This window comes from Schistocerca serialis, chromosome 1, assembly GCF_023864345.2.
Source record: "Schistocerca serialis cubense isolate TAMUIC-IGC-003099 chromosome 1, iqSchSeri2.2, whole genome shotgun sequence".
Lineage (NCBI taxonomy): Eukaryota > Metazoa > Arthropoda > Insecta > Orthoptera > Acrididae > Schistocerca > Schistocerca serialis.
In genome coordinates, this window is record NC_064638.1 from 418,078,811 (window position 1) to 418,106,756 (window position 27,946).

The 27,946-nt window shown below is 41.9% G+C and overlaps 1 protein-coding gene and 1 long non-coding RNA gene across 3 annotated transcripts in view; one reads left to right on the forward strand and one right to left on the reverse strand.

Moving 5' to 3' along the window:
* LOC126471962 (uncharacterized) overlaps positions 1 to 27,946 on the reverse strand; it is a 445,209-nt gene that overhangs the window by 251,418 nt on the left and 165,845 nt on the right. Inside the window, exon 2 of one of the 2 annotated variants that reach the window (XM_050099901.1) lies at positions 11,873 to 12,070. The exons of the other annotated variant lie outside the window; for it this stretch is intronic. Coding sequence (XP_049955858.1) covers positions 11,873 to 12,070 — 198 coding nt within the window. The remainder of the gene's footprint in view (positions 1 to 11,872; positions 12,071 to 27,946) is intronic. 2 annotated transcript variants of the gene reach the window in all.
* Positions 1 to 27,946, forward strand: part of LOC126471989 (uncharacterized) — a 512,362-nt gene that overhangs the window by 206,711 nt on the left and 277,705 nt on the right. The gene's annotated exons all lie outside the window — the stretch shown is intronic.

A 27,946-nucleotide genomic window follows, 5' to 3' on the forward strand; every position in this document is an offset into this window, starting at 1 on the left:
TTCACTAGCAACCGCAGTTACAGAGTTGAATCCAGGACTAGGCAGTGATTGGGTGGTGCCGACTCGGTGGCTGTGCGGTTCTAGGCGCTCCAGTCCGGAGCCGCGCTGCTGCTACGGTCGCAAGTTCGAATCCTGCTTCGGGCATGGGTGTGTATGATGTCTTTAGGTTAGTTAGGTTTAAGTAGTTCTAAGTTCTAGGGGACTGATGACCACAGCAGTTGAGTCCCATAGTGCTCAAAGCCATTTGAACCATTTGAGCCAGTGATTGGGTGTACCTCTAATAGCAGTTACATTTATGAATGTTCATACCGATTCGACGACAATAGGAAACTCTGACCGTATAAAACGAAATTATTTAAAAAATACTTTATCGAAGTCTACATGTGTGAAGTTAACTTCCTAGTTTGATTACATTTACCCGAAATCTCTAATGAAGAAAGTGTCGTCAAAAATCATAAGAAAACAAGATTTCGTTTTACCCGTAAGTGTGGTAAAGACCAATATTATGAACGTTTCTCTGATGGAGAATTCTGGAGCATTTCATCAGATGGATCATAAAAACTTTCATTCCAATAACTACCATCGTGATCATAAGCTTTGGTCATGTGAAAGGCAAATTTTGCTAGCCAGCGAAGATGTTTGTCAAATCATGGCTGTAGCGTATCACGCGATTGTATTACTAGGAATGTCACATAGCCACAAAGCATTGACACAGCGACGAGTGATCTGAAGGCACTTGTTGATATGTGATTCGGTAACGCTGACAGATATTTTAATGAGATTATGGTGGTTGTTGTTGTGTTGAATGTTTTTGCTGGTGATGATTTGGTATACATTTGGTAGCATGAGAATGGTTCACTTCCTGGAAATTATCAGTGGATATTGTGTTTCTAACAGAGATGTGAGAGATGGTATGTCCCAATTTCCTCATATATCAGGCACTGAGGGTTGCTGGGCATCACTTGACGGCCGTCTGGGACAGTTCTAGTAGTCCTTTTACTTTCATACGTCACTTGGGTCTAGTGTCTTCGTCTCACTCGAGAGAAATTTTAATAGTAACTCAGAGTGTTTGGTTCCTGTGCGATGTTGGGAGTGGGAGCATGGTGATTCAGTCGGAGTGACGGTCACGTATATAATACCAACAGTTGTAATAAACGCACATTATTCGGTATTATGCCGCAAATGTCGAAGACACCGGGGATATGTGAATAGTGGAACAAATGGTACAAATGGCTCTGAGCACTATGAGACTTAACATCTGTGGTCATCAGTCGCCTAGAAGTTAGAACTACTTAAACCTAACTAACCTAAGGACATCACACATATCCATGCCCGAGGCAGGATTCGAACCTGCGACCGTAGCGGTCACGCGATTCCAGACGGAAGTGCCTAGAACCGCACGGCCACACCGGCCGGCAATAGGGGAACAAATTAATTTCATTTTGTGTAAATGTTCATTACAGGTCGGTTTCCTAATCGATACAATTGGCTTGAATGATATGGTAGATAATTTCCAGTCTCATGTAAAGAACGTAGTATTTTTATTTAGTTGTACTGAAAGGAGAATCTTTTCAGTCCATAATTTTTGCAGAGTTGAAGCAATAGCGTTAATAAAATTCAGGTCTTACGATGTAGAGCAATATAATGTCATTGGCGATAAAAGACTGCTTTTCACAACATATATAAATGACCTAGTAGATAGTGTCGGAAGTTGCATGCGGCTTTTCGCGGATGATGCTGTAGTATACAGAGAAGTTGCAGCATTAGAAAATTGTAGCGAAATGCAGGAAGATCTGCAGCGGATAGGCACTTGGTGCAGGGAGTGGCAACTGACCCTTAACATAGACAAATGTAATGTATTGCGAATACATAGAAAGAAGGATCCTTTATTGTATGATTATATGATAGCGGAACAAACACTGGTAGCAGTTACTTCTGTAAAATATCTGTGAGTATGCATGCGGAATGATTTGAAGTGGAATGATCATATAAAATTAATTGTTGGTAAGGCGGATACCAGGTTGAGATTCATTGGAAGAGTCCTTAGTAAACGTAGTCCATCAACAAAGGAGGTGGCTTACAAAACACTCGTTCGACCTATACTTGTGTATTGCTCATCAGAGTGGGATCCGTACCAGATCGGGTTGACGGAGGAGAAAGAGAAGATCCAAAGAAGAGCGGCGCGTTTCGTCACAGGGTTATTTGTAAACGTGATAGCGTTACGGAGATGTTTAGCAAACTCAAGTGGCAGACTCTGCAAGAGAGGCGCTCTGCATCGCGGTGTAGCTTGCTGTCCAGGTTTCGAGAGGGTGCGTTTCTGGATGAGGTATCGAATATATTGCTTCCCCCTACTTTTACCTCCAGAGGAGATCACGAATGTAAAATTAGAGATTCGAGCGCGCACGGAGGTTTTCCGGCAGTCGTTCTTCCCGCGAACCGTACGCGACTGGAACAGGAAAGGGAGATAATGACAGTGGCACGTAAAGTGCCCTCCGCCACTCACCGTTGGGTAGATTGTGGAGTATAAATGTAGATGTAGATGTAGGTAGAAGTTGATAGATACCCTTACCACAATTCACCCTCAGTGTATCCCTCAACACGTCAGATATCTCAAATAAATGCACGCGTAAATAACTGACTACTAGTATGTTACGCAACAACAGCACGTTAGGTAAGGACGATAATTAGGCATACCAGGCGGAGGACTTGAAAACACTCGGGGAGAAGTAATGTCCAACTGTGAGAATTTTTTTTTTAATTTGCAACTGACAATATCTACTTGAAAGGGATTTGAATTTTAAAAAAGTGAGAGACTGTACAAATGTGTGTACTTCGAAATATATTATCATGGTATCGACTGGCAGTTAAGTGCAGTTGACAATGTTTGTCTGTAAAATAATTCGACCTAGTGCAATAGTTCAACGCAGCGGCATCGCGGAGAGGGGGGGGGGGGGAGGGACGTAGTTTTTCATCATGCTTTGAGTTCCACAAACCATGACGAATTGTTGCTGTACAAATAGTATACTTCAACTCACGGCTACAATGATCCATGTGTAAGCATGTTTCATATCTTGGTCAAAACACTTTCTCAAATAGCTGCGTTTCCTACTTTGGTCACAAAGCTGTATAATATATTGGATATGTAAGCCTCTCACTAACAAATTGTTTCGTGTCCTCTGCCAATAACGATTCTGTGACAACCTGCAGTTGACGCCACAACATTCTCTCAACTGATGCTGAACGTATACAGCGGTCACAGTTTTCACGCTCCTGGAGAGCAGCTGTGTGTATGTGGTGATTTGTCTGTACGTTTGGAACATAAGTTCGTTGGACTTCACTGTGTGTTACACTGAAACTTTAAAAAGAGCAAATTTGATTTGTGTATCGGAAGAGCGTAATGCATTGAGAAGTCTAGAGTAGAATTTTATTCATCAGGGCTCATGCTAATAATAATTCTCTACAACCTTTTTTGTTCCAAGTTACAAGCGAACGCTTATCCACCATTGCTGCATCCATGCTGTGTCGATGTTTGGTATTCCTGTTACTGCAATGGTGTCGATGATTTGCAAGGCATACTGACTGACCAGCAGAAGTTGCGTTTCACATAATTAAATCTCCTGACATTCGTGATGCTTTTTGGAGTGAACGCCTTTATATTCAAACTCAGGATACGCTCTAGTATTCTGCATTAGACAGTTAGCGAAGTGGCGCAATGGGTAAGACACTAGACTCCTTGTTGGAATGGACGGCGCTTCAAATTATCGTCCGGTAATGCCGATATTTTCCACAATTTCCCTACATTAGGCGAGTGCCGGGATGATTCCCTTGAAAGGGCACGGCCGATTTCCTTCGCTGTTCTTCCTTAATCTGAATTTGTGCTCCCTCTTAGCGACCTCGCTGTCGACGGGACGGTAAATCCTAACCTTTCTTTCTTCCTTCTGCATAAGACAAACATTGACGATATTGTTCTTTATCATACTTGTGAATGAGAAGAATCTACGCCTTATTTCCGATTGTTTGGGACTACCTGCTTAGTTAGAGACAATCGATGATTTTTAGCTAACTACGGAGTTTATTACAAAGTGTACACAGTAAGAACTAATAGAAATTTTGTAATGACACGTTACAGTGCACTCACATTAGGAAAGGAATAGGGAAAAATGTGTACAATGGCATGCAATTCTTTTTCCTAGGGATACATTGTGCTGCGTTGTTGCTTTCCCGTGCAGTGTTTCGAATTAGCTGGCCAATCTTGATGTTTCCTTTGACTTTGCTGGTACTGGTATCAGCATTGCCGAATATGCATCCTCATTCGTATTCATCAGCCTATGACCACTCACAGTCAAATGGTTCTGAGCACTGTGGGACTTAACATCTATGGTCATCAGTCCCACTCACAGTCATATAGATCATACGTTTCAAATTATTAGTCCACTATTGGGGACGAAATTTAGTTAGCGCAATCAAATGTTTTTAACGATCAATGCTGAGCACTGCGCGAGCTGTGTCAAACAGTTGACGTCTAACAGAGTTGGACTGTAACTGAGGTGGCCCATCCAGCGGGTAAGACGTTCGAGACTGAAGCGAACGCGCTCTGATGCGGTAAACTGTTTATACAGGGTGAGTGAAGAAGAAAGGTACATGCTTTGAGACGCGGTAGTATTAGTGATTCTGTACAGAAAACTTCGTACGGACATATGCCATATTTCGAATGGTTTCCGAAATAGAACACGTTTAATATCACTTTTGTACGTTTTTCTTTAATAACTCGAAAATCGCATGTCACTATCAAGCAACTCGTGAACATAAGTAGTTTTGTATGGATACCAATGCAGGATGGTTCTTAGATTTTATGCACCGTTCTCGCTGGCATGTCCAACGTTCGGGCAATTCCACGTGCACTGCATGTTTGCACACCATCGCTCGATCCCTTTTTTACAATGCTGGGACCACATGTTCGACAGACGTCGGACCAAATGCTTTCCTCCCTCTGCCACACTTTCAAAAGGACCTGTGTTTTCGAATCTTGTAATCAGTTTCTCCAGACCCTTAGCAGACATCGGACCAGTGCCTTTTTTTTCCCACAATCTTGAGTGCTCGGAACTTCAGCAGGGCTATTGGCGGACAGTCACCGTTCTTGTAAAAGAGCTTTACCAGCAGCAGGCGATCCTTCATATTGCAGAGTCATATTGAACGTCCCGAACGCAATCGGAGGAACTGCCCTGTGCCGCGCGTCTGTTGGTGTGTATATTTTGACGCTTACTGCGTCACCTATTGGTCAAATTTTCGTAATTCTTTTACTCCATAACGTTTCTCCCAGTGTCAAAATTGCTGTTCCAGTTTGACATCATTCTGATCAGTGTTTCCCATTCTACAGGATTTTGAAACTGGAGCTTTAATTATGGACCCCTTATGTATGTGGTCGATTTTAGCACACAACACTTTCACTAACACTAAAAATATTCACATTTTAGCGCTGTGAAGAAACGATGCCATCCCGCCGCTTCGTGAACATTGTTTTCATATTACGGAATGCGTTAATTTTTTTATTAGTTTTGTTGGTAGCAGGAGCGCCTGCTATTCCTTTGAGGAGATCATATGTTCCTGTTTCTGTGTGTGTGTGTTTGTGTGTGAAAGGGAAACTAATAGGTCCTAACTCCTGTTTGTGCAAATTATCGCTTTACTATGATACCATGGTGAGCGATGTGGGCAGGGCTATTGCCAAGTTTATGTGATATTATTTGTAGTGTCAAGGGGAGTAGTTTTTTATCTACTGCACTCTGAGGTGATAAACGTCATGGGATACCTGCTAATGTCTTACCGAACATCTTTTTGCCCGGAGTAGTGCGGAAAGTCGACGTGTCATGGACTCATTAAGTCGTTGGAACTTCCCTGGAAGAACATCGAGTCATGTTGCTCCTATTGCGGTCTATAACAGTGAAAGTGTTTCCAATACGAGGATTGTGTGCACGAACTGGCCTCTCGATTATGTCTCATAAATGTTTGATGGGATTCATGTTGGGCGATTGCGTGGCCTAAACAGTCGCTCGAATTCTTCAGAATGTTCTTCAAACAAACGGAGAACAATTGTGGACCCGTGGCATGGTGCACTGTCATCCATAAAAAATCCATCGTTGTTTGAGAACATGAACTCCATGAATGACTGAAAATGATATCCAATTAGCCGAACATAACCATTTCCAGACAGAGATCTGTGTAAACACAGCCCACTCCGTTATGGAGCCACCACCAGCTTGCACAGTGCGTTGTTGGCAACTTGGGTCCATGGCTTCGTGGGGTCTGCGTCACACTCGAATCCTAACGTCAGCTCTTGTCGACTGAAATCGGGACTCATCTGATCAGGCCGTGGTTTTCCAGCTGTCTCGAGTTCAACCGACATGGTCACGAGCCCAAGAAAGGCGGTGCAGGCGGTGTCGTGCCGTTAGCAAAGGCGGCCGCGCGCGATTAGCCGAGCGGTCTAGGTCGCTGCAGTCATGGACTCTGCGGCTGATCCCGGCGGAGGTTCGAGTCCTCCCTCGGGCATGGATGTGTGTGTTTGTCCTTAGGATAATTTAGGTTAAGTTGTGTGTAAGCTTAGGGACTGATGACCTTAGTAGTTAAGTCCCATAAGATTTCACACACATCTGAACATCTGAAGCAAAGGCGCTCTGCTGCCATAGCCCATTAACGCCAAATTTCGCCGCACTGTTCTAACGGGTACGTTCGCCGTACGTCCCACATTAGTTTCTGCGGTTATTTCACGCAGTGATGCTTGTTTGTTGGCGCCGACAACTCTACGCAAATGCCGCTACTCTAGGTCTTTAAATGAAGGCCGCCGGCCATGGCGTTGTCCGTATTGAGAGGTAATACCTGAAATTTAGTATTCTCGGCACACTCTTGACACTGTGGATCTCGGAATATTGATTTATCTAACGATTTCCGAAGTGAAACATCCAATGTATGTAGCTCCAATTACCGTTCCGGGTTCAAAGTCTGATTTATTACTGTCGTGCGGCCCTAATCACCTCGGAAGCCATTTTACACGAATCATCGAGTGCAGATGACAGCTCCATCAACGCACTGCCTTTTACACCTTGTGTATGCATTACTACCGCCATCTGCATGTGAGCATATCGCCATCTCATGACTTTTGTCACGTCAGAGTATGCCGCGCTGCAGATATCACCACGTGACATAGACAGAGCCTGTTAAGACGATCTGCTCACAGAAGTTGCAACATTGCCCGGTATCAGGACTTGGTGGTATTATTTCTCGAGGTGAATTTACGGCGACTCTTGCTAGGTCCTGTTACGTTGTCCCCTGTGAATTGAACTATGACTAATTACGATGCTGTTGTATTAATGAGAACAGTATGCCCTACCAATGGTCTCTCTTTTGTCTATGCTCCGTAAGCTGTGTGTGCAGTTAATCTTTGGACAATCAGGAGGGCTATTATTTCTATCTTGTTCCAATAACTGTACAATTTTGTAAATAACAACAAAAGTTGAATCGACTAATTGAGATGCTTTAACGTGGAAGATTTATATCTTGAACACATCCTGAGAATCATACAAAGGAAGGGTAAGGTTGCTTTTCCGTGGTATACTTCATCCTTGAAACATAAAGCATTGACAACACATACTTTCATTGTGACATGAACGGAACAGGATTCTCGATGTAATATGCCAGTGTTCAGTCTCTCGTCCTACAATAAATCCTGCATGTATGGAAGGTTGTGTTGATGCCGTTCGTGCTGATTGGCATATTACTCCAAGTGGTCTCGGAGACTAAGATGTAATTCAAGTCCGGCAACTTTATGGCCATACCAGATGTCTGATTGTTTCTAAATATGTCTCATATCGAACAGTAGCATCGACAGACTGGTGAATGCGAGAATTATAGACGTTATTACGATTGAAGCCAAGATTAGCAATGATACATCCTCGTTAAGATGATGGGGAAATGGAAGAACCTTGTTGTCGGTCACCTCAATGTAACTATGCTGATTAACGATACATTCCACCTGAAGCATACATGTAATTTCCCTGTAATTAAAACGTCAGAAATGCCGTAATCGAGCTGCCTGTAGCTCGCATCACTCCCCTTGCGTCGTACTCCAAGACGTTTATGTAGATGTACGATGTCCTTAACATACAGCCAGAAATGTTATTTCAGTGATAAAATAACTCAAAATAAGGCATTTGAAGTTTTAATCGGTTCGCTGTAGATATATCGTTGGGCGTTGTATCATGATAACTTGGTCGACTGAAGTGACGCTATGTAAAGTGAACATACGATGCAGTTCCTCCTGGAGTGTTCATTCACGTTGCAATCTGTAGCAATGACTATTATGCAACTCCATTTTTAGCCACGAGCCAGGTCATATGCCAACGACCCTGGCCCTTCCTTATGGTGCTTCGGCTAAAATTTTGTCATGAATTCTAAATAAACTGAGATAGCGGATACCATCTGAGTTGTGCGTGAAAACGAGCGCTTGATGCAGAGAAGCAGCAGAGACGTTCCTTCCAAGGTTTACGTTCAAACGGAAGCGGTGGCGCCACCGGCGCACACAGTGACACCGTCTGAGACAGCCGCACGTAATCGCCGACCAATCATAAGCCGACCAATCAGAAGCCGTCTTCGGGCTATATAGAGGCTACCATAGCAGCAGTGGAGACAGTCAGCTCCTGACGATGACGATGGAGGTAATCGTCGAAAGCTCGAGATTTTATCTAGAACTGACGCGGCAAGAATACCGAGAATATTTTATACATAAACTGAGATTGCTGATCAGTCCGCACAGATATAGCTTGCGACCAAACTGTGAAATGGGATATTTCCATTATGGCACGACCTTTGCTATGTGCAATGGTATTCACTTTGTTTTTTCACTTTGACATATCACTCTTGTTTCATTTTACATACGACAAATGAGATAAATCAGCTCGAGAGACACAGCAATTGCACATGTATTCCAATACATTCGACACGATCTGTAAGCATTTGTAGCTAGTATTAACATTGACATGCCAGGTGATGAATTTTTGTCAAGTGAGCTTATTTTGCGACCGTCGACATGAAATAGTACAATTGCAGTGATCTCAGTTTTTTTCCTTACGATGCTTAACGGTAGAGCGCTAGAAAAAAATGTTTAATAGTAATTATAACGTTTTAGAATCATGCGGTGCTGAAACTTGACTCGTGTTTATGAACAAGCAGCGGCGTGAAGATGCATCGCGCTTCTATGCTGTAGTGAGGCACAGCATTATTTCAGAATAAGATTACAGGCGTTCGGTCTATAAATTATTCGCTGTTTTTTTTCTTCGTCGCTGCTGTTCTGTCATCCAGTAATAACTGATTTTTAAAAATACGAATTTTTATATTTATGTATATTTTTACCCGAGACCTTGCCTAACTAGTCTCCCACGCCAGGGCGCCGCCGCAGTCCACATTATTTGTACGTGAGCGTTTTACGGACGAGGAATATGCTGATGTGGTCATCTTTTATGCATGCGGGGCAGTTCAGGCTTCCGTGTCTGCGTAAGAGTCGCCTCACGTCACACCCCTACCATTTCTATCTTGTAACCAGGTGACAAAACAGCTTTCTGTGGAGTCGATCGTAATGATAAACGTCCAAAACATAAGTAACTAATGAAAACTGTATATCAGATTCTGGATGAGAAGTCACATTTACAAACCTTTCGCCAAATCCCACGAAAGAGACGATTGACAACAGGGTGCTACATAAGACGTGCTGAACACGTTAACATAATCCCCATCGTAAAATTCATCACGATGTAGCTAAAGTGCCACTGTAAGAGAGCCGTGGGTATCCCATGTTGTAGTCTGTTTGTGTGCTAAGTCTGTCATCATTATGACATTGTGTTTATAGCTCTGTGATGCATGGGCGAGTACATAGCATAAAATAAGCGACTTCACTGCACTGTATTACTCTGCTATTCTGATACAATGTGTACGCTCACTCCTCGACCATGTTCCCCTGTACCTTTAGCTGCATTTGCGTAAACGTAATAGCCACACAGGCTGCTTATTAAGAGACATAATGTTCTTGCGGCGATAACTGTCTGAAATTCTGTTACTACGAGGAATCTTCACTTTTAGAATTTTACCAGCAAGTGGAAAGCTGGTGGCTACCGCTCCTATTCACCAAAATGTGCTCCGACGCCCTTAGTTGAATTCCAGATCTGTTGGCAGTGCAGTATGTGGATGGGAGATGTAAAAGTGTCGTTGGTTACCCGACCAATGGGCGGAGACCTTAACTTCAGTGGTTTCTCTGATGCTCATCAGAAAGTGCAGGCGATGTACCAGTACCAAATCATACCCGTCCCTGATCTCTCTGCTTGATAACAGTACAAACATAGCACTATATTCTTCACGGCGCCGTGAGAGTAGTTTGCAGTTGTACACGATACACAGATTCCTCAATTTATGAAATAGTGGAATAAGTCACCCCAAAAATGAAAATGCTGAAATGAGAGGACTGTAATTACACCTCTTTGGGTCTACCAGTCAGCAATGCTACAGGACTATACTTTTCTTAAATTTAATCAACACCTGACCACTAAGTCATCGCACATATTTACCGCTGAGGATAGCAATCAATTTTAAACTGTGTATTTACTAGTATTTTCCGAAGTGAATAGATAAGAGTGGACTAGGTCGTCTTCTCTTCGTGGTCATACGATAATTTTTTTCCTAAAAACAACATCAACAACTATTACACGGCAGATTAAACCTACGTGGAAAGTTCAGTCTGACAAAATTTAGTGCGTTTGCTCGTTTCAGTGAGAATTAACAGTAGTATAATTTGGCTAATCATCGTCACCTAACACTTCGCGCAGTGTGAGTAATTCAATTTATTCTGTAGATCAGCTCGTCAAAATACCGGCATTCCGTTCTAATGACCGATATATACGTCTTCACATCAAACGTATAGGAGTGATAGAACACGTCATGGGGAACAAATTTTGCTAGGGACAAATTTTTCGCTGACGCTTCCCGACGATGTTAGGCGTCGATTTAATAAATTCAACAGTCCTGGGATGTCGAGATTTCACCAAACTAGTACCATCTAGTAACCATTTGTGCTGCATCTGCATACTGCTATAATTTGGTGGAATTATTTTTCAAGAAGAGAACATTAAGAATGTGTTTCTCTAAAGGGAGAAAGATATTTTTCCGCAATTAATAATAAAATGCCAGAATGAAATTTTATCTCTGCAGCGGAGTATGCGCTGATATACAGCTTCCTGACAGATTAAAACTGTGTGTCGGACCGAGACTCGAATTTGGGACGTTTGCCTATCGCGGGCAAATGCTCTGCCGACTACGCTATCCAAGCACGAATGATGACCCGTCCTCACAGCTTTACTTTCGCCGATACATCCTCTCCTACCTTCCAAAAATTGACACAGGCTCTCCTGCCAAAACTGCAACACTATCCTCTCTTGCAGGAGTGCTAGCAAGTCTTGCAAATTTAGCAGGAGAGCTTCTGTGAAGACTGGGAGGTAGGAGAGGAGATATCGGCGGAAATAAAGCTGTGAGGGCGAGTCGTCAGTCTTGCTTGGATAGCTCAGTCGGTAGGGCACTCGCCCGCGAAAGGCAAAGGTCCCGCCTTCGAGTTTCGGTACGGAACACAGTTTTAATCTGCTAGTTAGCTAAGTAAAAGAATGATGCCTAGCGTCGCCAAGAAGCATCAGTGAAAGTTTTGTCACTAACAAAAGTTGTTCCCCGCGACGTAATCTGTCACCCCTAGACGTTTGATGCAAAGACTTTGAAACACTCTGCGTAGGGCAGGCGAATTAGTGCAATAACTGAAGGTAGAGGGAGCGTTCCAGCAGCAGCGACTGACCGCAAACGAGCTGCGGACAGCATTTCCCCGGTTGAAGCTGCAGGCGACAGCCCGGCGGCAGCTGCTGCGGCTGTGGCATACGCGGGCACACTTGCAGGCGGCACTGCAGCGACCCCGTGGAGCAGCGGCACGAGAGGCACGGCGCCGCAGTCGCCACCACGCCGCCCTCCGGTACCGTGACGCCCTCGTGCCGGCAACCTGCGCACCCAGCCACAGCCATCAGATACTGATCGCTGTCTCCCTTACAGCTCACACTCTACAACCCTTACAGGTCCTTACTCCTTCCCTAGAACACTTACACGTAAGTACGGGTGGCGCAGATAAAACTAGACAGTGTAAGTACAACGGAAATGCAACAAAATTGCAGAACCGAACAGCTAAAATGGACTTAACATTTATTTATAATGAAAAATACATTTATGTTGAAAGTGACCCTATGCAGTATCAATACAGAGCTGTGCACGTCTAAGCATATTCAAATACACCCGGAGTAATGTTCGGTAATGTGAAATCCGGCAAATGTGATGGCCATAAACGTTTGCTGACAGTTCGTTCCTCAGTGAAGACATTATGGACTCTTCAGGAATACCTCAGACGTATGGCATGTTACACCATCTTGCTGGGAGAAACAGTATTGTCTTTCATATTCAGTGAGTTAAGGACAAAATGTACAAAAAATTTCCATGTATGCAACTGTGTTGAGGGTAGTGTCAAAAATATCGGTGCAATAATGCACGTTCCTGTTACACCGCACCAAATGCCGATTTTTTCATCATGTAGTGGGTCCGTTGCCCAGTGCCTCGTATTCTGTGAATTCACGTGACCGGGAAGATGGAACTATACTACATCACTCATGGTGTAATCAAAAGGGGCCAACAAACCATGGTTGATGTTATTCAAAACCCACGTGCAGTAATCTGCATGTTTCTGACTGTCAACCTTCCGTAATTGCTGCACAACCGTCACAAGATGTGGCTTCAAATTAATACTTTTTTCTGTACCCACTGGCAACTAGTCCTACTCTCATACGCCTGTTGGACCAATTTACGTGTAGACTTCTTTGGGCTCTGAATAATCCCTCGGCAAATGTTTGCAACAACTTCTAGTGTACGAACTGAAGGAATTCTTTGTCGGTTCACATTTTTCACAGATCTGAAGGTGCGGCAGTTTTATACAGATTCCGTACCGCTCTCTTTGCTGGTAGCCCTCCATCCGGATACTTGATCCTGAAAACTTCGCGAGTTTCCTTAACCAAACCTGTTTTCACATATACTTCCACAATTTCAGTTCTTTCTTCTGCCGAGAAAATAATTTTGGAGACCTCAAAGAGAAGCGTCTAACTTCGCTATGAAATAAACTGAAATGCTAACAGAAGAATGCAGACAATCGATTACTATAAAAAACTGTCCACTGTTGCAGCTGTTTACGCTTGCATTCGCGGGCTACTTTTAACTGAGCTACTCTGTGCAAACACGGTGCACACTGTTTCCTTATGATAAGTACTAAATCCCAGAAGACAGAATACGCAATTGAAACTTTGATTCAAATGTGTTTTCAACAATCCAGAGATCAGTCGACAATACTTTATTCCGACAATTTTAGCTTAGTTTACAATTATGGTCATTAAACAGCGACATATCTCTCCACAGGGGGCATCATCAATGACCAGAGGGACCACACATCGAAGTCCCCGCACCGAAGATACAGAGTTCGCGAGGAAAACTTTGCCGCATATGCTTCAAATGACGTCTTAAGAGTCATGAAATATTCTTCGCAGCACAAGCACGTGAATAGATAATTCCGTATTCAGATTGGCTGCGTACGATGGAGTGACTTAAAAATGATGATTCAAATGGCTCTGAGCACGATGGGACTTAACTTCTGAGGTCATCAGTCCCCTAGAATTTAGAACTACTTAAACCTAACTAACCTAAGGACATCACACACATCCATGCCCGAGGCAGGATTCGAACCTGCGACCGTAGCGGTCGCGGGGTTCCAGCCGGAAGCGCCTAGAACCGCTCAGCCACAACGGCCGGCTAAAAATGAAAAAAGCGCAATTTATTCTCCATATTCACTTCACTAATGAGTTACAGAATCACTTTTTAGGAAAAAAAATCCGTGAAATGTTATAAGAATTATAATGCATGTTTCATATGTTAATTACCGACTTTTATAGCCCTAAAGAAAGTCTTATTAAGACCAGATGCGTTTCACTTTTTTACCTTACAAGTTTGTTTGCTAGGATCATGAACGCATCGCATGCTTTACGTACACTAAACATTTTAATCCTTATCATTATTACTTATGGTTTTGTGTTGTTTGCTTCATTCTTCTTGTTCTTCTACGTGAATGTGTTGGATATTCAGCACACCGCACTTTCACTGCACTAAATATTCACGTTTCTGTGTTGAGAAGAACTACTGTCATCTCGCCATTTCGTGTGTTTCGTCTTGCTATTGCGGGATGTGTTCGTCTTTTGTTTGTTTTGGTAGTGGTTGGAGTGACTGCTGTCTTTTCTAGTCGGAAAATATAAACATTCACAGAGCGATAACAGATGCTGCCACCTTTACCAAAACAAACAAAAGACGACCACATCCTATAGTAGCAAAATAAAACACACGAAATAGAGAGAGCATAGTAGTTCTTCTCAACATAGAAACGTGAAATATTAAGTGCACTGAGAGTACAGTGTGGTGAAACCCAACACATACAAGTGGAAGAACGAGAATGATGACATAAACAACAGTAAAACCGTGAATAGCGATAAGAATCAAAAATGTTTATAGTAGTAAGTAAACCTTGCGAACTGTTCATGACCCTAGCAAACAAAATTGTAAGAGGAAAAAACCATATCGTTACACTGACCACTGAAAATGCTCTAGAATAAACCGAAACGCATCTGGTCTTAAAAAGACTTCCATGACAGTTGCAAAAGACGATAATTAACAAATACCAATGGCATATCTGCAACTGCATAAAAAGAAGCCCTAAACAAAGAAGACAACATGTAATTTCGGTTGTGTTCCAACTATAACACCATGCAGAGCCGTATTAAAAGAGTTGTGATATTTTGGCACCTGTTTCACATTATTTATATTCATTAATATCCTTTGTCGTAACCAGTATTTCTCTTCCCGAATAAATCTTCCTCTCTGCAGAAGATTATGGGCTATAAAGATTATTCATTTACCTTCCAAACTCTACAGCTGAATGACGAAACCGGTAATATGAAAAAATTTATTCCTCCATCCTGTGCCGTATAAGGCATGATGATCTAGGTTGACACTAACCGATATGAGTTGGTTCGTCTGCTCTGCCTATGTATGTCGAATTTTTCTGAAGAGGAAAGAGGTTTGTCTGTCTAATGGGTGAGTTTCGAAAGGAGGAAGATCGGTGGCTATGGACATAATGTATATCTATGGAGTGAGCATAGGCTACTGCGCATTTAACAACGTGAAACCGGGATAGTCACGTGGATGATGGTGCATCTCTACAATTTGCAGTAATAACGAAACTTGAATATTACACGTATTCGCCTTGTTTTATCTACGTTTTGCACGTTTGAGTTTTGATAACAGCTATGGTGCAATATGGTCATTGCTACAGATCTAAACACAAGTTTGTGAAAGGAGAATCAGTTACTTTTCGGAGGTATGTACAAAAAATGCATAATTTTAAATGTCTTATTGATGTGAAGTACTTTATATGTTGAAAAACATCGAGACATGGTATTATAAAAGCTTGTATTGTGGAAATAATTTCTGCGGTTTTATGGCCATGTGTTTACGAGACAAGTGCTAGATAAATTTGCAAGTGTGTTTGAGTAAAATGCCAGTCATTGCACATATACTGACGCTGTGTTCATATGCAGATGAAATTTATGCATGCCAGTGCTTAATTTCCTCCAATTCATGCAGGTTCTCAAACCCTTGTGTGTATCTAAATATCAATGCATGAGACAGCCTATTATACTGGGTCACTGTAGCGTAATTAATTAGAACTGATTCGACAATATGTGAATCAGTGCAATAGAAAACCTAAAAAAACTTGTTGGCTGTCAGTTCTGTTATTACTCCAGAATTGGAACATTGATCTTGTAATTTTTTTTGTGCATAGTGTGTGGCTGTACTTTTCTGATGAGATAGTGAAAAAATATTATTGATATTTTACTTTTTTATAAAAAGCAGAAGGGGTATTGAAAATAATAATGGAAAAGTAGGTAGTTCAAATCGCTTACCGGACTTACGTAAAATTTTCATAGTTACGTAACATTTTGTTTTTTCATGACACTTTGGCACGGTCTGCAGTGTCATTGTAAGTAATTAATTGGAACAGAGCTTCGACAATAAGAATAAATGCAATAGTAAACGTAAAAAAAGTTGTTGGGTGTCACTTCTTATCCCGTTGACGACGAAACGTAAATAATGTGGAATCTCAATTATGATACTGTGGCGAAATAGCACAGTACTATTCCTCATCACATCTTTAAGCCAACTTCAGTTCCTCGTATCAAATTACTAAGATGTCTATAAAAAGTGTATACAACGTTTCACAGTACTTCTGATGGTGATCTATCTGTAGCAGCAAAGTAATAACACTCAAAATACGCTAAGCGCTATAGGGGCTAAAATGCGCCGTCCCGAAGTCACGTGATTTGAACTGCAGGAGATGATGTTAACAGAATTCTTGTTCTGCGCATCTGAATGCTCTGTGGTTGTGGAGAGAGAGGGCGGACGCACTGAGACGGGAAGAACTTGAGCTTGTGAGGAAAGCGGGGAGCCAAGTAAGTGCGCCAGTGTTTACTTGATGGAAGCTATGCTGATAAGAGCAGTTTGCTTCGTGCACCGATGACTCAAAAGAGACAGCAGCGTATGTAACGTGCCTCAAGCAGCCAGATACGTGAAGTACATTAAATATATTCACAATTGCGAATATAGACAACCATCAGTTACAGAATGGAACGACGATAGTGAAAATTTGTGCTGGACTGGGACTCGAATCCGGATTTCCCGCTTATCGCGAGCGGTCACCTTACCATTTGGCTATCCGTGCACGACTCACGGCCAGACCCAATATTCCATATGTCGTAAACCATATGCCTACAGTCTGTATTCGTACATCCATTATGTATATTCCCATACAGGTGAGACCTTTCACTTGAAAGACGCTTGCCCGTTGTCGGCGGATAAATACGATGTTGCAGTGCATGTTTTATGCTGAATTACGATGCAGAGATCCTTTGGAAGTTTATAGGCTCATCATCTTCGAAGAACATCAGGTTATGGTGCGTCGGTGTCACATTGCTCATCGTTGTGGTTGAAGGCTTGTCTTCTGAGAATTGTGCAGCCTTTGACTTCGAGACTAAATGCTTGCTTGAGTGTGTTGTGCTAGAGAGAGTCATGATGTGGGGGTTGTCGCTAATTATAGAGTTAATTGATGATCATTGATGTCAGGTTATTTATTAATCGCGCTGGTAAAGACCGATTACGAATAGGAAGGTAGGGCAGAGAGTGAATTACTGTAAACAGTTCAGTGATAGGACTGTTGGAGTCAGACTCGACGGTAAACCAACACCGATGACAATCGTTAAAGTGTACATGCCGTCATCGCAAGCAGAAGATGAAGAGATAGAGAGAGTGTATGAGGATATGAAACAAGTAATTCAGTACGTAAAGAAAGATGAAAGTGTAATAGTCATGGCGTATTGGAATGCGGCTGTAGGGTAAGAAACAGAAGAAGGGGTTACAGGAGAATATGGACTTGGTAGTAGGAATGAGATAGGAGAAAGACTGAGTTGTACAATAAATTTCCGCTAGTGATACTGAATGATCTGTTCAAGAATCACAAGAGGAGGAGGTATACTAGGAAAATGCCACCAGGTACGGGAACACGCCAGTTAGATTACATCATGGTCAGGCAGAGATTCCGAAATTAGATGTTGGATTGTAGGGTGTACCCAGGAGCAGATGTAGACTCAGTTCACAATTTAGTAATGATGAAGAGGGCGCTGAAGTTTAAGATACTAGTCAGGAAGAATCAAGGCACTAAGAAGTGGGTTACGGAAGTACTAAGGAATGAATAGATGCTCTTGAAGTTCGCTAAGGCTATAGATAATGCGATACTGAATAGCCCATAAAGCACTTCAATGGAAGAGGAATGAACATCTATAAACAGGGCAATGACAGAAGTTGGAAAGAAAAACATAGGTACAAAGAAGGTAACAGCGAAGGAAACATGGGTAACAGAAGAAACACTGCAGTTGATCGATGGAAGAAGGAAGAACAAGAATGTTCAGGGGAAATCAGGAATAAGGAAATACAGATCACTTAGGAATTAAATAAACAGGATGTACGTGGAAGCTAAGGGGAAATGGCTACATAAAAATATGAAGAATTAAAAAATGAAATTATTGTCGAAAGGACTGTCTCAGCATATAGAAGAGTCAAAACAAGCTACGGTGAAATTAAAAGCAAGAACGGTAACATCAAGGACGCATTGGGAATTCCACGGTTAAACGAAGAGGAAAGAGTGCACTGCAGCCCTATTTGGTGCGGAAGACGTGTTTGATGACTTGATAAAAGAAGAAACTGGAGGGGATGAGACATATGGGGTCCAATATTAGAGTCAGAATTTAAAGGAGCTCTGGAAAACCTGAGATCAAATAAAGCAAAAGGGATAGATAACATTACATCAGAATTTCTAAAATTACTGTGGGAAGTGGCAACAGAACGACTGTTCACTTTGGTGTGTAGAATGTATAAGATTGGAGTTGTACCACCAGACTTTCGGAAAATAGTCGTCAACGCAATTCCGAAAACACCAAGGGCCGACAAATGCGAGAATTATCGCACAATCAGTTTAACAGCTTATGCTTCCAAATTGCTGACAACAATATTATCCAGAAGAACTGAAAAGAAAATTGAGGGCCTGTTAGAAGACGATCAGTTTGTCTTTAGGAAAGGTAAAGGCATCAGATACTGTGGCTGATAATGGAAGCAAGACTGAAGGAAAATCGAGATACGTTCATAGGATTTGTCGACCTGAAGAAAGCGTTCGACAGTGTAAAATGATGAAAGATGTTTGAAAGTCTGAGAAAAATAGGGGTAAGCTGTAGGGAAAGATGGGTATATACAGCATGCACAAGAGCCAAGAGGAAACAATGAGACTGGAAGATCGAGAATGAAGTGTTTGGATTAAAAAAGGGCGTAAGACAGAGAAGTAATCTTTCTCCTACTTTTCAGTGTATACATCGAAGAAGAAATGGGGCAAATAAAGGAAGGCTTCAAGAGCGCGATTAAACTTCAAGGTGACATGATGTCGATGATAAGATTCGCTGATGACATTGCTATCCTCAGTGAAAGTGAAGAAGAATTACATGGTGTGATGAATGGAATTAACAGTCTAATCAATATCGAATATGGACTGAGATTAAATCGAATAAAAATGAAAGTAATGAGAAGTAGGAGCAGTGTGAAGTAGGAGCAATGAGAACTGCGACAAACGTAACGTCAGAATGGACGATCACGAAGCAGACGAACTTAAGGAATTCTGCTATCAAGGCAGCACAGAAACCCTTGCCGGCCGCGGTGGTCTAGCGGTTCTGGCGCTGCAGTCCGGAACCGCAGGACTGCTACGGTCGCAGGTTCGAATCCTGCCTCGGGCATGGGTGTGTGTGATGTCCTTAGGTTGGTTAGGTTTAAGTAGTTCTAAGTTCTAGGGGACTTATGACCTAAGATGTTGAGTCCCATAGTGCTCAGAGCCATTTGAACCATTTTTTTTTTAACAGAAACCCTTGACGGACGAAGCAAGCAGGAAATAAACATCCCACTAGTACTGGCAAAAGGGTCGTTCCTGGCCAAGAGAAGCTTATAGGTATCAAACACTGGCCTTAATTTGAGGAAGAAATTTCTGAGAATGTACGTTTGGATCACAGGATTGTATGGTAGTGGAACGAGGACTGTGGGAAAACCGGAATAGAATATCATCGAATCATATGAAATGTGGTGCTACGGAAGAGTGTTGAAAGTTAGGAGGTCTGATAGAATAAGAAAAGAGGAGGTTCTTCGCAGAATCGGCGAGGAAAGGAATATATGGGAAACAAGATCAAGAAGAAGGGACAGGATGACAGGACATCTGTTGAGACATGGTACTAGAGGAAGCCGTAGAGGGTAAAAACTATAGAGGAAAACAGAGACTGGAATACATCCAGCATATAACTGACGACGTACGTTGCGAGTTTGGCACAGGAGGGGAATTCGTGGGCGGGCCACATCAAACCAATCAGTGGACCGATGACTTGAAAAAGAAATGGCAGCTTGCGGAGACCCTGGTGGAAGTGGTTGCAGTAGAAACTATTTGCTTTCTAAAAGTTGTTGCTGTTTCTGGTCTGTGATAACAAACTGTTTCAGGTGTAAGAGCTGATATTGTCTTATATTTATGTGAGCTGAGGCAGACGGATGGAGCACATGGACAAGATGTATGACCGAGCGAGGTGGCGCAGTGGCTAACACATTGGACTTGCATTAGGTAGGACGTCGATTCAAACCTGCGTCCGGCCATCCTGATGTAGGTCGTCCGTGTTTTCTCTAAACTGCTTCAGGCATTTGCCGATATGGTTCCTTTGAAAGGCCACGTCCGATTTCCTTCCTCATTCTTTCGTAGTCCGATGGTATCGATGACAACGCTATGTGCTCCCCTACCCCAAATCAACCAGCCAAGATGTGTGATTGTGCGGCGATCGTGACACAACCAGACATTACCGAAAAGGAAGCGATGGTCCACTTCTGATTGTGTCAAAACTAATGTTGGCGAACATGAAGGTCATTTTGTTGCCATTATCTCTTCTACAAGTCTAAACAATATTTGTATATTAACTTCCATATTGACTTGTATATTCCCGTAAGTTTAAAGAGTTAGTAGTTGATTTGGTTACGCTTATTCTGCCTCGTGAGTAGGTGAGGAAAGAAGACAGCTGACTATTGGTGTATGTTAATTCAGGTAATTGAAATTTCTAACGAAGAACAACAATTGAGAGGCTAGCATAAAAGGTTCAGATTTTAAGATGTTAAATTGTAAATTTTATTGTCAGTATTAGTATGGCTGTAATATGATTATTAAATATTGGCTTCAGAAAGGAAATAAATTCGTTGCAAGTATTTACGACGCTTTCGATAATCGTATAGTGTGTTGATGTTGGGTTATCAGTGACCAAGTTGGAGTGACTTCGCAATTTTAAAACTAATGTTTAAATTGGTAATTCTGTCCCTGCTCATTCGATCATTCCACCCCTGTCCAATGTAGCCCAACTAACTGTTACAATCCTTTTATAGTACCATTGATTTGGAGGGCCCGGCGGGGTCAGGGATTTTCTCTGCCTCGTGATGGCTGGGTGTTGTGTGCTGTCCTTAGGTTATTTAGGTTTAAGTAGTTCTAAGTTCTAGGGGACTGATGATCATAGATGTTAAGTCCCATAGTGCTCAGAGCCATTTTTTTGATTTGGAGGGTACTGCGACTGTCCCCCCCCCCCCCCCCCCCCCCCTGTATCTCGCATTGAGTTAACATGTCCCGTCCGTTAATGATTTATGTCTGTACATGAAGTGATCTAATTGAGCTAACCGAGAATTCGTCAGAGTTTGTAGTTGTACCGGGTCCATCTTCACATTATAATGTTTGTGTGCCCAGACATAAGAAAGATCCGAGTTTCCGTCTTTACAGTAATGTTCATACACTTGCGATTTACTTCACAACATAGTCGAAGCGGGATAAAATCCTGAGTATGTGTTCAGTATTAGAGAAGATATAATATTTGATTTTGCTTGCGTGCACTTTCGACTTGTTGACAAGCGCAGCTTTACTAATTTATAAATCAAAATGGAACAATCTTCAAGCTCACAAAAAACACCAATATTTATCGCTAAATCGTGAACCCGTATCAACAAGGGCAGAAGGAAAACCTAAAGGCGAATCTCTGTTTCCAAATATTTTTTCGTCAAGCTCTCATTGCTTCCGTAATAATATTATGATGAGTGCTGTAGATATCAGAACTAATGGTTCAGCAAGCAGTTGCGATCGCTGATATTCCGCAAAAAAACAAAGGTGAAAAGCTACTAATTAAGTACTACGTCGATTATTCCTAATAACATTTGTTCTTATAGAAAAGTTCGGAAGATTTTTCACTGAATTGTGGGTTCCTTGGCAGGCAAACGCCAGTACGTTCATGTTGAGGAAAAGTCATTATTAAACACAAAAGAAGTGTTACTGAGCTATTACTTGATTGACTGTTCCGTCGGTTCTAGGTAGAATAATGAGTGAAAACACACACAACACTAATGTAATAATGAATATTGTAATATATAATAATGAATCTTATTTGTTTCATAGACCGGTTTTCGGCTGTTATGCTGTTATCAGGTACAAAGATAAGTAATTGGTGAAATTTTGTTGGATCAAAGATTTTAATTTAGTGCACCTACGGAGTATACCCATTTCAAGAGGTGGAATATGTTAACGTAAGGTTTGAAAATAAAATAAGACGTATTATTTCTGTCTAAATGCGATGTAAGATTATTTGACTAAGATAAAATATGTGGCGCATATGACTATATATACACCGAAGAGACAAAGAAACTTGAACACTTTCCTAATATCGTGTAGGGCCCCCGCGAGCACGCAGAATGCCACAGCACGTAGTGACATGGACTCCACTAACGTCTGAAGTACTGCTGGAGGCAATTGACACCATAAATCCTGCAGGGCTGCCCACAAATCCGTAAGAATACGAGGGGGTGGAGATCTCTTCTGAACAGCACGTTGCAAGGCAGTCCTGATACGCTCAATAATGTTCATGTCTGAGGAGTTTGGTGGCCAGTGGAAGTGTTGAAACTCAGAAGAATATTCCTGGAGCCACCCTGTAGCAATTCTGGACGTGTGGGGTGTCGCATTGCCTGCTGGAATTGCCCAAGTCCGTCGGAATGCACAATGGACATGAATAGATGCAGGTGATCAGACAAGATGCTTACGTACCTGTCACCTGTCAGAGTCATATGTAGGCGTATCAGGGGTCCCATATCACTCCAGCTGACACGCCCCATACCGTTACAGAGCCTCCACCAGCTTGGGCAGTTTCCTGCTGACATGCAGGGTCCATGGATTCATGAGGTTGTCTCCATACTCGTACACGTCCATCCGCTCCATACAATTTGAAAAGAGACTCCGTCGGACCAGGCAACATGTTTCCAGTCATCAACAGTCCAAAGTCGGTGTTGACGGGCCCAGGCGAGGCGTAAAGCGTTGAGTCGTGCAGTCATGAAGCGTGCACGAGTTGGCCTTGGGCTCCGAAAGACTATATCGATGATGTTCGTTGAATAGTTCTCACGCTGACACTTGTTGATGGCCTAGCACTGAAATCTGTGGCAATTTGCGGAAGGGTTGCACTTCGGTCGCACTGAACGACTCTCTTCAGTCGTTTGGTCCCGTTCTTGCTTGCAGCAATGTCGGAGACTTGATGTTTTACTGGATACCTGATATTCACGGTACACGCGTGAAATGGTCGAACGGGAAAATCCCCACTTCATCGCCAGTCCCTTCGCTCGTGAGCCGACTGGTGTTGTGGTCATCAGTCCTGAGACTGGTTTGATGCAGCTCTCCATGCTACTCTATCCTGTGCAAGCTTCTTCATCTCCCAGTACCTACTGTAACCTACATCCTTCTGAATCTGTTTAGTATATTCATCTCTTGGTCTCCCTCTACGATTTTTACCCTCCACGCTGCCCTCCAGTACTAAACTGGTGATCCCTTGATGCCTCAGAACATGTCCTACCAACCGATCCCTTCTTCTAGTCAATACCTCCTCATTAGTTATGTGATCTACCCATCTAATCTTCAGCATTCTTTTGTAGCACCACATTTCGAAAGCTTCCATTCTCTTCTTGTCCAAACTATTTATCGTCCATGTTTCACTTCCATACATGGCTACACTCCATACAAATACTTTCAGAAACGACTTCCTGACACTTAAATCAATACTCGATGTTAACAAATTTCTCTTCTTCAGTAACGCTTTCCTTGCCATTGTCAGTCTACATTTTATATCGTCTCTACTTCGACAGTCATCAGTTATTTTGCTCCCCAAATAGCAAAACTCCTTTACTACTTTAAGTGTCTCATTTCCTAATCTAATTCCCTCATCATCACCCGACTTAATTCGACTGCATTCCATTATCCTCGTTTTGCATTTGTTGATGTTCATCTTATACCCTCCTTTCAAGACACTGTCCATTTCTTTCAACTGCTCTTCCACGTCCTTTGCTGTCTCTGACAGAATTACAATGTCATCGGTGAACCTCAAAGTTTTTATTTCTTCTCCATGGATTTTAATACCTACTCCGAACTTTTTTTTTGTTTCCTTTTCTGCTTACTCAATATACAGATTGAATAACATCGGGGAGAGGCTACAACCCTGTCTCACTCCCTTCCCAACCGCTGCTTCCCTTTCATGTCCCTCGACTCTTATAACTGACATCTGCTTTCTGTACAAATTGTAAATAGCCTTTCGTTCCCTGTATTTTACCCCTGCCACCTTTAGAATTTGATAGAGAGTATTCCAGTCAACATTGTCAAAAGCTTTCTCTAAGTCCACAAATGCTAGAAACGTAGGTTTGCCTTTCCTTAATCTTTCTTCTAAGAGAAGTCATAGGGTCAGTATTGCCTCACGTGTTCTAACATTTCTACGGAACCCAAACTGATCTTCCCCGAGGTCGGCTTCTACTAGTTTTTCCATTCTTCTCTAAAGAATTCGCGTTAGTATTTTGCAACTGTGACTTATTAAACTGATAGTTCGGTAATTTTCACATCTGTGAACACCTGCTTTCTTTGGGATTGGAATTATTATATTCTTCTTGAAGTCTGAGAGAATTTCGCCTGTCTCATATATCTTGCTCACCAGATGGTAGAGTTTTGTCAGGACTGGCTCTCCCAAGGCTGTCAGTAGTTCTAATGGAATGTTGTCTACTCCCGGGGACTTGTTTCGACTCAGGTCTTTCACTGCTCTGTCAAACTCTTCTCGCAGTATCATATCTCCCATTTCATGTTCATCTGCATCCTCTTCCATTTCCACAATATTGTCCTCAAGAACATCGCCCCTGTATAGACCCTCTATATACTCCTTCCACCTTTCTGCTTTCCCTTCTTTGCTTAGAACTGGGTTTCCATCTGAGCTGTTGATATTCATGCAAGTGGTTATCTTTTCTCCAAAGGTCTCTTTAATTTTCCTGTAGGCAGTATCTATCTTACCCCTCGTGAGATAAGCCTCTACATCCTTACATTTGTCCTCTAGCCATCCCTACTTAGCCATTTTGCGCTTCCTGTCGATCTCATTTTTGAGACGTTTGTATTCCTTTTTGCCTGCTTCATTTACTGCATTTTTATATTTTCTCCTTTCATCAATAAAATTCAGTATCTCTTCCGTTACCCAAGGATTTCTACTAGCCCTCGTCTTTTTACCTACTTGATCCTCTGCTGCCTTCACTATTTCATCTCTCAAAGCTACCCATTCTTCTTCTACTGTATTTCTTCCCCCCATTCCTGTCAATTGTTCCCTTATGCTCTCCCTGAAACTCTGTACAACCTCTGGTTCTTTCAGTTTATCCAGGTCCAATCTCCTTAAATTCCCACCTTTTTGCAGTTTCTTCAGTTTTAATTTACAGTTCATAACCAATAGATTGTGGTCAGAGTCACATCTGCCCCTGGAAATGTCTTACAATTTAAAACCTGGTTCCTAAATCTCTGTCTTATCATTATATAATCTATCTGAAACCTTCTAGTAACTACGTATATCTTGATAATCTCCCATTGTAGTAGCAGTAACCGATATAACAACTGTATCAGATCTTTGTCGTCTTGTATAGGCGCTGTCGACCGCAACGCCGTATTCCACCTTTTTAAATATCTCTGTACCACTTTCTTTGGCACTTCAGTATAAATTACAGCATTTGTTCATTGAAGAATTAACTTTGATGGCGTATTCGAAAGGTGTGGCTGAACTAAAAAATCTTGTCTTTAGTAGGTCCTAAATTACAAATGTTCAAAATGTGTGTAAATTCCTTAGGGACCAAACTGCTGAGTTCATCGGTTCCTAGGATTACACACTACCTAATCTAACTTAAACTAACTTATGCTCAGAACAACACACACACCCATGCCCGAGGGAGGACTCGAACTTTCGGTGGCAGGGGCCGCGCAATCCGTGGCATGGCGCCTCTAACCGCGCGGTCCCGACATTACAAATAGTTTAGATATGCTACAGCTATTAAACAGGTAAGTGAAACAACTGTTACCATACAAAGTAAAAAGTTTTAATACGACAAGAAAGATTATAGCAACTGAAATAATGGATAATGGGGCATCTAAGTTAGAGGGGTAAACTGCAGCATGGACTAGATGGGATTATGACTAGTATCTGCAGTTAGAAGTGCGGGTATTGGAACTGTGTCTGGTGATTCAGTTCTAAGCTCAGAAAGATGGTCATGTGTTTATTAATTTCCATTATTTCAATACAGTTCATCTTCGTTCTGTGGCGTAATAATAGATGTTTCATCTTGTAACTATGGCATTCTGTAAACTTGTGATCTGCAAAACTAGAGTCTCATTTCCTAAGTTTCAAACTTCTGTGGTGTTCCTTCAAGCGGGCGCATATTGCCCTGCCGGACTGAACTATATAGAATTTGTCACAGTTACAAGTAATTATATATATTCCGCTCTTTTCCAAAGCTGGAGTGTTGTCTTTACGATTAGGAAAATGTGTTCAACATGAAGTGATGTTTTTACGTTCCTGAATGTAAGCTTTCTGGCTACATCCAATGAGACTTTTCCTAAATAAGGAGTTGTGCACTATTTATTGTGTTCTTGAGGCTATGGGTTGAGAACCGGGTAAAGAAGAGAGTACACATGTTGCTACTGTTTTTTGTGCATTGTTGATTCCACAAAGGAAGGAGGGTAGCCATTATTTGATGCTATTTGTATGATTGCATTTAACTCCATTTGGGTGTTGTTTCCAGCCATGGCAATGGATATTAGGCGATGTATCATTGAATGAAATGCAACATGTTTATGGGTCACTGAGTGTTAACAATTGGCTGGTATTACAATATCTGTGGTGGCACGTTTCCTCTATATCTTGAAAGTATTAATATGGTCATTGATGTGTATGGTTAGATCTAAATAATTACTTATCTTTGTACCAGATGATGGTATAACAGCCGAAAACCGTTTTGTAAAATAAATAATAAATAATGTAGAATATTACGCCAGTATTGTCTTTTCATTCATAATGAGCTATTACTGTACATGTTATACGGATTAAAGCAAATAAAAGCGTACGAGTGGGTGTACAGATGCAGATGCAGACAGTCGACTAAAATTTTGTTTCTCAGGAGTACTGTTGTGAGGGATACTTCACAATTCCGTTAGACTTTTCCTAAATAAGGAGTTGTGCACCATTTATTGTGTTCTTGAGGCTATGGGTCGAGAACCGGGTAAAGAAGAGAGTACACGTCACCAGATTTCAAAACAGCATATGTCGAATATCGTGTGAATATCAAATTGTATGTGCCGTTACGGAAATCATGATCTGGGACTCTGCAAGTACTGGTACAGGATCACAGAAACGATCAAATCTAGAAATTGTAGCTTTTCGAGGCGCTTATACCGTTACGGAAAGGAGAACCGAACACGAAGTCAATCGACCGTTCTCTTTCACGTCTTACAGAATAGTGTTTGTTTTAATCTTAGATCTTTCGCAGATGAATCAGTTATTTGTGAGGTATTATTATGTGATCCGATATAAATTCTAACAATATATAAAAAGGGAAGCAAGCTTGATGCTTGAAATCCCGTGACCGACATGAACAGTAGAGAGGTGGGACAAATTCTGATTGCGTAAAGGTGGGGAAAGAATTCGACCGTATCTTTTCAAAGGAAAAATTCCAACATTCACCGTTATCAGTTTAGGGAAACCGTGGATAGCCAATCGGGGATTTGAACCCCATTCCTCTAATGTCTTAACCACTGCGCCAC